Raw genomic sequence first — 12,500 nt, 5'->3', positions numbered from 1 at the left:
AGGTCCAAAATCCTGAACTACCCCTTTGAGGTAATTTAGCCTCTTTGAGAATACTGTTTTCTTTAAAAGGTATTGTTAATGAGCTGAAAAAAGGGTTGAGATGAAAGTCTGGAGGACTGCGAGTGGCTCTCGCCTCGCAGCTTCTCAGCAGTAATACAGAGGGTTCCACTAGCTTCAAAACAATCATACAACAGGCCTATAATAGGCTGAGCAAATTGCTGATGACAATGACACCTGTGGCATGTGTGCACTTGATGGTGTGCATGCATCTGTGTGTGTGTGTGTGTGTGTGTGTGTGTGTGTGTGTGTGTGTGTGTGTGTGTGTGTATGCGTGTGTGTGTGTATGTGTGTGTGTGTGTGTTTGCGTGTGTGTGTGTGTGTGTGTGTTGCGTATTTCCACACCATTATGAAAAAAAAGGATGTACAATTTCATGAAAAGAAAAAACGTGCGTGCGTGTTACGTTTGATTGCCAATAAAATATCATGAAGAACAAATAAAGAAATCCTGTGTCGTGGTCCTCCAGGGCAGAGGAGGAAGCAGCAAGCAGCCGTCTCTCCGTCAGACCCCCGCTGACCCCTCCACAAATGAGATATCGGCGTCTGGGCTGGGAGGAGAGGGCTGCCGTGGGGGCCAGGCCTGCGTGAGTCTACCTCTGGGTACTAAGACCAGGGCGGCCCGGGCGGCTGCAGGAGGAGGGCTGGATGTTCCAGAGTAATGCGTGGTGATCTGCAGCGAGGCTACGGCCCGCTAGGCGGAGGCCGGGGTGATGGAGAGGATTACTGCCGAGGACGCGTCAAGGTGAGTTTGGTGAGACGAGGGAAGATGAAGATTGAGGGAGACTTTCTTGGTGTGTGTGTGTGTGTGTGTGTGTGTGTATTTGTGTGCGTTTTTGTGTGTGTGTATATCTGTGTGTGTGTGTGTGCGTTTCCGTGTATGTGTTTTCGTGCAGTGTGTGTGTTTGTGTGTCTGTTTTTGTGCGTGTTGAAAAGCACTATATAAATGCACGAAGGCGGATGGTAAATGGAATTAACAATTGAAGGTTTGCGTCTGTGTGTCCACTCACACAAACCCAACTCACTTCGTGGAATGGTGGATGGATAAAGCAGTGGCTCCGGGGGTGGGTTAGGGAGGAGGTGGGGGGCCGACGGGGGGGCCTTCGTCAGGGACATCTCGCTCTTTCAGGCTCAGGGAGATCAGTGATCCACCGAGCTCTGCACAGACATACAGGGACAGAGAGTGAGACAAAGACAGAGGGAGAGGGAGAGGGAGAGAGAGCGCGAGAGAGAGAGAGAGAAAAAGCTAAAGAGCGAAGGGAGATGAGGGTGAGTGGGTGAAGGCACACCAGTCTTTTCATCGCCTTGGGGCCCTTAGGGACAAATGAGACCGGAGAGGAGCTTTCAAAGACACAGCGTTACTCTTTAGAGCTAACGCGCACAGGCACATAAACGAAAGTGACCCAGGCACACACATGCACACACACACACACACACCTGCACTTATGAACATTTGGGCACAAACGCGTACGTTTCTAGACATAATTTGTTCAAACATTTACACAAACCAGAATGCACACCGATAGCTTCACACACACACACACACACACACACACACACACACACACACACACACACACACACACACACACACACACACACACACACACACACACACACACACACACACACACACACACACACACCACCTGAGCCACCTGGAGGATTGAGTCCAGGTGGCTCAATCCTCAGGCTACCGACTAATATACGGAGTGAGATCAGATCGTAGGAAATGATTGTGAATTTCCCAAAGCCCTGATCTCCCTTTGTTGCTATGGCGATCCAGCAGGCAGCACAGGTCCTGTCTTCCGAGCGTGTGCGTGTGTGAGCAAATGATCAGGTGCTACGCGACGCCGCCGCGGCTCTCGGCTCTCTGCTGCCGGCGGAGTCCCCCGTCTTTCTTCCACAGCGCCACCTGCGTGCGACCGGTGGACCGCGGCTCCTCTAGAGAGGCTGCAGAAGGCCGACGCAGGAAAGAATGAACGGAGCGGGGAGGGGAAACTACACGCGGTGATCCTGATCGAAACCCACCACACAACACGCCCGTTGGCCTTCGTCCAACGCCCAACGCCCTTCCCCCCGGGACCAACACCATGTTAGGTCAATATTTTCTCTCACATTCTCTGGACAAAATGTAAAAATCTGTGTCCCTTTCTCACCCTGTGGGCTGATGAACAGACCCACCCCATGATGAAATCCCCGGTCTTTCCGATGTGGTGACAGGCTGAAACGAGGCAGAGAACTGGACGGACCGAGTGGAAGAGGAGCAGTAAACGTCTAGTAAACCGACCTGCAGGAAAGAGTGTTTTTATAAGGATCCTCGGACGGACGGGAAGCCCTGTGTGTGTGTGTGTGTGTGTGTGTGTGTGTGTGTGTGTGTGTGTGTGTGTGTGTGTGTGCAAGAGCTTGGAGCCACACGTTATGCATGGGAATGTGTAACATCCTTCGATGTAGACACCGACACACACAGAGATGGTGAGAAAACGTTCAGACGCACAAACCCTCATGTTTAAGTAAAAGTCTAAAAGGTATTAGAATTGTCTGATTAAATATTGATGTTACCAAGTGAACAAATATTATCTAACTGAGTGAAATCGACTCAACGCGACTCATGCTTCCTTTAACTTGTGTGTTGTGTATCGTGTGCTGGTGTGTGTATGTGTGTGTGTGTGTGTGTGTGTGTGTGTGTGTGTGTGTGTGTTGCACAGGACAACTGTTGGGCAGTTTGGTAATAACAATGCATATTTGGTGCCAGATACGGATGTTTGCACAGCAAGTTAAATCTTTGTGTTTTGCTTGACTGTGTGTGTGTGTGTGTGTGTGTGTGTGTGTGTGTGTGTTCAGGTGGGTTGATGTCCTTGCACAAAGATGTTGATTCATGTTTTGACCTGCTCTTATGCCCGTCATTGAGGTAAATCATGCATGTGTACACGCACACACATACCCACATGCATGCACAAATGTACAATGCAAATAGACAGATAGAAGAGGTCACTCATTTTTAATTCAGGAATCAAAAATATGACAATATAGTTGTTTTCTTCAAGTAAAAGATAGAAATACAGCATTTGGGTCATTTCAGTGTGTTTCTACGGTTGGGAATCTGGGGTTATCACAAAAAGTGTTGCAGGGGAAGTATTTTCAGCCATCAAACATACCTTCTGTACATGGCAACACAGTTCTGATTCTCTGACACATACAAACATCACACCAAGATTAAGATACAGGCTTACATTTCATGATCGCATTTTTCTGAATTACAGAGAAATAAAATAAAATTAAAAATACTAGTTTCATTATTAATTATAAACAGTTATTAATTTGATGTTAAATTTTGATGTTTCATAATAAAAAAATCGTATGAGCTTTTGCTGCCAGTCATGATCTGATACAATTTATGTTCAAGAGGGTGACCACAATCTCCTGATAACAAAGTATCCCCACAAAGGATCAAAGTAACTGATAAGAGAGTTGAAGGAATACAGGTTTAATGGATGGAATTTTTCGATCTGGCAGTGAGTTCCGTGGGTCCCATGACGACAGTGTCCCATGACAACTGAGTTCTAAGACAGACATGACGTACTAACTAACCTGTCATCTGAGGAGGGAATATCTCCGATGCTGAATTCAAAAAGACCAAACTCAAAATAGAACCCTGACTGCAACATTTGAGGACCATTTACCGTTTAGATTCTTTGCCCAACGTACATTCTGCCTTTTCAGGTTAGTTTACCAAGGACCAAAATCAACATTTGAAATAGAAGAAATTAATTAAACATTAGAAGTATTGTTTTTATCTGATTTGATCATTTTATATATATATATATATATATATATACATATACATATATATATATATATATATATATATATATATATATATATACATATATATATATATATATATATATACATATATATATATATATATATATATATATATATATATATATATACACATATATATATATATATATATATATACACATATATATATATATATATATATATAATATATTATGTTAATAGATTTATTATTGTTTTATTAATTAAAATGACACCTATATCTATCATCTGCACTACTGTCGTTCTGTATATAAATCCACCTGTATATATAAAAATATATTTCTGTGTTTGGATCCTGTCCAGCTTGTCAGGCCTGATATAATTGTATCTGGCTGATCGATTTCAGAGTGCCTGGGGAATGTCCTTGTTCCTTTTTGTTGATTCCTTCCTCCAGAACTCAGAACACAAAGGCTTCTCCACAGTTGACACGCTTGGCTGAGACATCTGATGAATACTCGCGGTTACACCTTATTAGTTTCCAATTCGTTTCCGCTTGACAGCAAAGCAGCGACACCCCAGAGTTTGGAGAAGTTCACTATTAGGAATAGACAGCGGGATTGATATCGGACCTCAGTTCCTCAGCCAAGCGCCTCAACAGTGGGTAAATGGCTGTCCTTTTGGGTCCTTTGTGTGACGAGGGGAGACAGTGGACTACTATCATTACAGAGGCACAGTAGGGCCTATCAACAAGCCTTACATTTAGCAGGGCTGAGTAGCCCTCCACTCTATCATTACATATCCCCGTCTTCCTCTTGCACAGATTTTCGCAATTTCAGAAATAAATTAATCCTGGGATGCATAAAAGGGAAAATAAACACAAGTAGGGATAAAAAAAAAAACAGAAAACATCAATCAATGAACACGGAGATATCATAAATAAATATCCTACTAATGACTCGCATTAACCCAAGTCATCTCGTCATCTTCTTCATTATTTCTTAAAGATGACATATTGTACCACCAGGTGTGAGTGTGATTAGCCGTTACACGCCGTTTTTAAAATCCGCCTCTTCTGACATCACAAGTGGGCGTGTCCACCTAGATCAGGGATGGGCAACTTTCGTGATTAAGAGGGCCACAATCTTTCATCATCCCCATCAGAGGGCCACATGGCCGCACTCTTCACCTAATCGGATATGAGAGAAGCTACAAATAATTAAAAATAAGAACAAATGATGTGTGGATATATGTCTGCATCAGTGGTGGCTGATGAAAGTGGTTGGTGTGGGGTAGTCATGGACGAGAGGTCTGAGGAAAACGTTGAATTTGGTAGATGTGATTTCCTGTATTCTGGTGCATTTTGGGGATGGCCACTACCTAACAAATCATTCCGATTCATAGCCTATGTATGTTAATTGAACCAACATACAAATAATTTCATATTTTCCATGCTCAAATGACATTTTTCTATACTCTTGTTATACTCTTGTTAAACGACAAACATAACAAGTTTGTTTTAAAAGCCACATGAGGGATTCTTATTTTTTTTCAGTGCAAAGGGCTGAAAGGTACAGTTTTGGTTGATCCAGTTTTCTTTTTTTTTTTAAATCTTAAATTATCTGCGGGCCTCACAGTGAGGATGCGGGCCGCATGTGGCCCGCGGGCCGCCAGTTGCCCACCCCTGACCTAGATGTATGCAGGATAGATCAGTCCACCAGCCTACCCAGTGGACTACAGCAAATTGTGCTCATCGTCAACGTCATACGTCTAGGTGGACACGCCCACTTGTGAGGTCGGAAGAGGCAGATTTTCAAAACGGCTCGTAAGGGCTGATCACACTCACACCCGGTGGTATAATGTGTCACCTTTAATGTATTTCACTGAGTTCGTACGTTGGTAATGGTGTGTCCGGCCCTCCGTGGTGCTCAGCCCCAGTGAAGCTCCCCTGGGCTGGAGCCGTGAGGTGTTCCAGGAGAGGGTGTGTGCACGGAGGACTGGCTGTAATGTGTTAATTAGCTTCCCTGTCGTCGTGTACCGGTGGTTCAGCGTCTCTCCAGACAGCCGCCTCGTGATCCCCGCGGAGCTGACACTTTAAGACTTTAAGCTCTGTCCTTGTGATCCCTCACCTAACACTCCTTCTGCTCCTCCGGTTTCTCTTGTCTTGTTTTGTTCTCCTCCGTCCAGATAAACGTGTGAGCTTTTTTTCCCGATATAGAGATCTCTTTTGTACCAGCCACAAACTCACAAGTTTATGAGACAAAGCCGGTTTAGTAACACACACACACACACACAAAGAAGGCCGCGTGTGTGACCGTCTTTCTGAGCAGACATTTTAAAAGACATGAATGACACCCACACATTTACCGCTCCCGCCTCCCGCTAGATCTCCCCTTTCCCCTTTCCTCTTTTAGCATTTCCTGCTCCCGGCTTCCTCTCTCCTAATATTCTTGTGCTGATATTTCTTGGCAGCGTCTGTTGGTATTTGCCATCTCTATGTTCACGATGCCTGGAAGCCAGGATGTCGCCGTTCCTCCTGAATGTTGCTGCTTCCTCGCTCTGCGAGTCCGCATGCTGTCATCTTGAGTTTAGTCTCCTACGTCTGACCCCACTTCAACTCGGACCCCACTTCAACTCGGACCCCTCTGCAACTCGGACCCCTCTTAAACTCTGACCCTCAATACCAGTTTCTTAGCCGCTGGCACTCTCTCCTTCACCGCACACCTTCTGCTGTCTGCTGTATGGACTGCCTTCCCAAAGACGCAAAACATCTCTCTCTCTCTCTCCCTCCCTCCCTCCCTTGCATTTACTCACTCTTAGTCAGATCTCCCCCTTTAGCATTCGGCAGACCTGTAAACCCGCTGCTCTCTCCCTCTCTTATCCCCCTCTATCTTTCTCTCTCTTCCTCTCTCTCTCTCCCCGCCTCTATCTCTCTACATTATCTGCTAACCCGCCCCCTCCCCCCTCGCTCCCCCTCCCTGGCGGGGTGTCCAGTGTGGTCAGTGTCTCTTGATGTTCTTGCCAAACTTGTCGCTGAGCTGCTGGATGAGGCCGGCCAGCTCGCCCGTGGACTGAGACTTCTCCTCCAGGAGCTCGTAGCGCAGGCTGGAGATGTCCTGCTTGATCTCCTTCAGCTCGCCTGCACACGCACAGGCACACACACAGACACGCACACACAGAGGCACGCACACAGGCATGCACACACAGAGGCACACACGCACAGGCACACAGGCACACACACACACACACACACACAAATGAGACATGATTAAATGCATGTAAGCAGGACAAGGAAAACTGGTTTGTCTATGCACACATACAGACTTGTAGACATGTAGACAGGCAAGTGCCATATGGGCAGGCAATGTGGTGCGCAATATCATCAGACAGAGTGCACAGACAGCACTCTGCCTGCACGCAAATCATGCATGATGACGATAGTTAGAACGATTACATTTCATTACTTTAGACAAAAACAGTTGTTGCAATGAAAACACAACACAGGTTAGCTTAGATGAGTGTGGTTAAAGCTATCACTGGGCAGGTTTGCATAAAACACCCACCCACACATCACCGCCCCCGCTCAATGTACATATGTGAAGTGCACACCCACAGCCACGTCACTGCGCCCCCCCCCCCCCCCCCCTCTTCCTTGTGAACACATGAGCTGCTGAGAAAAAGGACAGCACTGCTGGAGGCGTCTTACCTTCATTAACTTCATCGTTCTCGCGATCAACCTGAGCCTTCAGGACGTAGCGTTTAATCAGACGCTTCATGATCTTCTGCCAGAGCCGCGGGGGGGGGGGGGGGGGGGGGGGGTGGGGAGGGAGAAAGAGGAGAAGTTAAGTGGTGTGACGGTCCAGCAGAAGGCTATTCACACAGGATCTCAAGGTGTGTGTTGACTGTGAATGTGTGTGTGTGTGTGTGTGAGATAAGGTTAGGTGTTGTGATGAATGCGAGTGTGTGCGTTGTACAGCTACACATGATGTACATGTGCACGTGTGTTGAAAATAAACAATCTAACACACACACACACGCACGCACACAGAATCACACGTGAGAAGAAGCGGTGATGCATGGTGAGGGTGCTGTGCTGTGGCGAGGGTGTGAAGACTGAGAATCGATCTACAAGTCAACAGGGTGAAAGCCTGCAGGCGTGAGCTCCTCAATCCCTTTGTGAGGTGTGTATTCTGGGAACTCGTCGATTCCCTTCAACCCCGCATACAGTAGACCCCTGCATACTTCTGTCACATGCACCTCATACACCTCATACCCCCCCCCCACCACCACCACCAAGTCCACCCGTGCATGTTTGGCAAAATGTGTTTGCATGTGTGTTGGATGGGGAATCACAGCAGAGACACAGAGAGTGTGCTCAGTGTTAGGAAGAGGGCTCAGTGTTAGGGAAAGCTCCCTCAGAGAGGGAAAGCTTTCAGGAAGCAGTGCCCGGTGGCGTCTGTCTTGTGTGCACTATCCATCTTGGTTTGTTTATTTTTAACCTCTTTCTAGTCAATGCACGCTCTGTTTTCTTTTGTTATAATACATCAAGTGGTATGAAGTGACTCTAACTTCCTAAGACGTCTTTTCACCAGATACTTTCTAACTCTCACTCAGGTAATTATTTGGGTGACTTCTTTTATCTACTAAAAGTCATTATCATTTTAAAGGAGAACTTTTACTTGAGTAGTTTTGGGCTCCGCACCTCTGCCTCCTTCTTTGTCTTCACCTTCCTGCACGCTCTCTCTCTCTCTCTCTCTCTCCGTCTGACCGACCAACCCTCTCTTTGTATCCCCGTCTCACGGCCCTCTCTCTCCTACTCTCTGTATTCATCCTCCCTCCAGAGTCTCATAGCGTGGGCCTGAGCTCCGTCGCCCCGTGTGTAAACCATCACTCTGTGTTCCGTCTCCCCTCCACCCTTCCAGGCCTGGGCTTGCTGCCTGCTCCACCTCCACGCGCCCCTCCTCACCTGGTACCTGGTGGGGTGTTTGATGGGTTTCCGTGGCACAAACTCCTCCCCGGGTCGCGGGTGGGGCGTAAAACGCTCCACCTGTGGGAGTAAGGGGGCCGTGCGTTAGGAAAATGGGAAATTTCACGGATGGGAAATGCCAATGAAACCGGACATGGGATAGAAAATGGTTACGTGAAATGTGATATGGGAGCATCCTATAAATAAACCTGGTTTTATCATCCATCTCAAGGATGGATGAACCGGCTGCGCCCAGAGTGCTGGTTGTTTAAAAACTTTTTCCACACATTTTCAACCTACAAAAAAAAAACAGTTTTTAAGTTTTCTACACATCGGCTAGTTTTCTAGCCGATGTGTCAAGATGAAGAACACGACACACATTTAAAACATGGGATACTCCCAAGGCCTGTCTGCGTGAGAGTTTAAATACACGTTTAAATACAAATAAAATTCTGTTTTGGCTATGAACATTAGCCGAGCTTAGCATTAACTTGCTAGCCTGTACTGTTTCACATCTTGACATTTGGCAAGATACAGCAGCAGTTGCCGAAATTTGCATTTTATCTCTGCCTCCCAGAGCTACGCAACGCTAGTGGTGCTTTTCGTGGAGAGAGAGTACAAGATTGTCTGTTAAACCAATTTAGCGAGATCAATCAGCAGCCATCCTTCGGGAATCTCCAAACACCCAAACATAAACAAACAATTGAAAGGTTAGCATAGGGAAGGGAACCCTGGCCACCGACGTTCAGTCCTGCTATTGGTCAAACCATGATTGTTTTTATTAATCTAGTAGAGGCGCCGTCCCCTCCATCCACCGGGGAGCTGGGTGCCCTTTCCATCTTCCTTTGATTGGCTTTTTAAAAACATCCATACCTCCCTTTAACAACCTTTGACCCTTCTTCGGAAACGGTGGACGGTGTCGCTCAGACGGGGGGTTCACCCAGAACGCGGGTTAGGGGACGGGTCTCAACCCGGACCGTCAGAAAGGCCGCTGCTGTCTCGTCTGACAAAAGTCTGAGCTGACATGTGGGCGCGGTGGCAGGGGTCTGTGTTTACATGTTGATCGCTTGACTGCAGGGCACCTGAAGACCAGCTCGCGGGGGGCAGCAGACAGAGCACAGAGCCATCTTCCACCCCCCTAGTGCTCCGTGGCCCTCCCTGTCCGGGCGGCGGGACCAGACACAGGCAGATGCAACGGACGGGTAATACTGTAGCTGGCCCCCAGACTCAGACTGTGGAGGAGCCACCGGTAGCCAGTAGCAGAGGGAGCCAGGCAGCTGGGACAGGAACCACCTTGTTCCTCTTTTTTACTGCATTTTTACTCTTCCACGCCACAATCCTATCAAAATATCAATGTAGAGCATGTCTGTTGGAGGAAGGCATAGGGGGAGAGGGACGTTTGTGTGGAGGAATCATTTGGGGCAGGACTTAGTCTCGAAAGGTGGTTCATTCAGACGTGTGTGTGTGTGTGTGTGTGTGTGTGTGTGTGTGTGTGTGTGTGTGTGTGTGTGTGTGTGTGTGTGTGTGTGTGTGTGTGTGTGTGTGTGTGTGTGTATGGCCTTTCCCCATTCGCTATATCTGCAATGTCCGTCTCACGTTCCTACTCCCATTCAGAGTCATGTTTTTATTTCAATGCATGGCGTTGGTTTACAGGTTAAAACTACAGTTGAGCAGCGTTTGGCTACAGGATAACATATTCTTAATGGGTCTGAAATGTCAACGTGAACTAATGGGACTTCTGTCAATTATATATCATGAAGATATTTACATCACAAAGGATTTAAGTTGTTTCTTTCTAAAAGGAAAATAAATGCAGGGTGGGGAAAAATGAAACAACCCATTCACTGTGTTCCATTAGTCGGAGAATGATGTTGTAATAATAGTCAAAAACAAGTCAACAATATAGAAAATATAATCATCTGAAAATAGATGTTTTAACATTCAGCTGGTACAGGCAGCAATTATTAACCCCATTAGGTGACACCGTTGCTTAACGACAGCGCTTTTAAAGGGAACTTATTTGGTTGTATTTTGTACCTTTTGCGAGAGTTCAGTCTCCATCTCGACTCATTAAGTATTTTAGGGTGTGGTGATCTCCATTTTATAAACGACGTTACATCCTCTCACCGAAACTCACCGAGGTTTACGGTTCAAACTTCAACAAAATAAGGAAATCATATAATTAGGCCCGAGCGCACCTCGTTAACTAAGTAAGTAACTAAGCTGCTACGCCCTCGTCTGCCACAAGGGGGTGGCTATTATCTGACAATCAAGTTTTTATCCCGTTATTGTGTCCTACATATCATTTCCAACCCATTAACAAATCCTTGAGATCCGCATAGTATGCTATTTCATGTTTTTTTTTACCTTACTTATTCACACATCCAGTATCTTACCTGCTATTTAAGGTCGTGGAGTAAGACGAAATCCGCACTTTATACCTTGCTTTCATCAATAGTCACATATATCTTTTTATCAATATTTAGCCTTAGCCGTAAATCAATAACGGTAGCACTTATTTGCAGCAAGTCTGTGTAGGCCGAGCCTCTTGCTTTACACGGCCTTGCCATTTCTCGGTGGATTTGTCCTTCTTCAAAATTCAGAGTGAAGAAGGACAAATCCAAAATTCAGAGACTGACTCTGAATCAGAGGATTCAGAGTCAGTCAACCAAATCAAAGTCCATGTAGGCTAAAGGCCATTAATTAGTTCTGCCTTTATGTTAAGCATCCAGCATGTTGCGCGTGGGGGAGAATAAAAACAAGCATTCCAACCTTAAAGGTTACATACACACCTACCACCAGGTGTGAGTGTGATTAGCCGTTGCAAGCCGTTTTGAAAATCTGCCTCTTCTGACATCACAAGTGGGCGTGTCCACCTAGATGTACGAAGGGACAGATGAGCTGGAACGTTTGCTACGGTCCACTGTGGTAGGCTGGCAGACGGATCTATCCAGCACGCATCTAGGTGGACACGCCCACTCAAAACGGCTTGTAACGGCTAATCACACTCACACCTGGTGGTGTAACATGTCACCCTTAACCTTACTCTACTCTGAATGTCTGCAGGCGATTGCATTTTAGCTTTTTCTTCTGCTCACTATGAGACTACACTCTCCATGAGAGCGTTAGCTGCCAGTTAGCTGCCGTGGCGCCGTCACTCTCATAAGCTCTTGTCTCGGGCCGAGTACACTCCACTGATTGGCTCAAGTCGGATCAAATTCTCTAGCCTCCAACCATAACCGCTGACTGGTTTACACGACCCCAGATCGGCGGCACGGAGAGGAATTCCAATAACCACGGACAAAAATAAAACAAGCGCTCGTCACGAGAGCCACACGTTGAGACGGTAACGATACGCACACACGTCGTTATTGTATACGACCGCGGTTGACGCCATTTAGGAGCGATCCCACAATTCTGAGATGTTGCTCGTCGATATTTCTTTGGGTATTTTAGGCCTCTCCGGCCCTTATGTCATGCGTTGGTCAGACCACACACTCCACACACACTCGACCGTTCCGCTCAACTACCTCAGCTGGACTGCCTGGTACCGCCATCGCTAAGAGAGAACCAAAGGTCGAACAACTCTTCTCGGTTTTGGCACCGCGGTGGTGGAACGAGCTCCCGGGCTATGTCAGGACCACAGGAGTCGCTCACCAGCTTCCGCAAGAGACTCAAGACTCAATTGTTCAGAGTT

At 46.6% G+C, this 12,500-nt stretch overlaps 1 protein-coding gene across 1 annotated transcript in view; it reads right to left on the bottom strand.

Annotated features, from left to right (window-relative positions):
• Nucleotides 1-6,836: 6,836 nt before the first annotated feature.
• The window catches only part of LOC311344730 (short transient receptor potential channel 7-like), a gene marked incomplete at both ends in the record, with an annotated part of 44,904 nt that continues 39,240 nt past the window's right edge, over nt 6,837-12,500 (bottom strand). The window contains 3 exons of the mRNA XM_084469083.1: nt 6,837-6,976; nt 7,544-7,619; nt 8,804-8,884. Of these exons, the coding sequence (XP_084325209.1) occupies nt 6,837-6,976; nt 7,544-7,619; nt 8,804-8,884 (297 nt within the window). The remainder of the gene's footprint in view (nt 6,977-7,543; nt 7,620-8,803; nt 8,885-12,500) is intronic.

The sequence above is a fragment of the Micromesistius poutassou genome (assembly GCF_964030765.1).
Source record: "Micromesistius poutassou genome assembly, chromosome: 6".
Taxonomy (NCBI): domain Eukaryota; kingdom Metazoa; phylum Chordata; class Actinopteri; order Gadiformes; family Gadidae; genus Micromesistius; species Micromesistius poutassou.
This window is presented reverse-complemented; position numbering and strand designations above follow the sequence as displayed.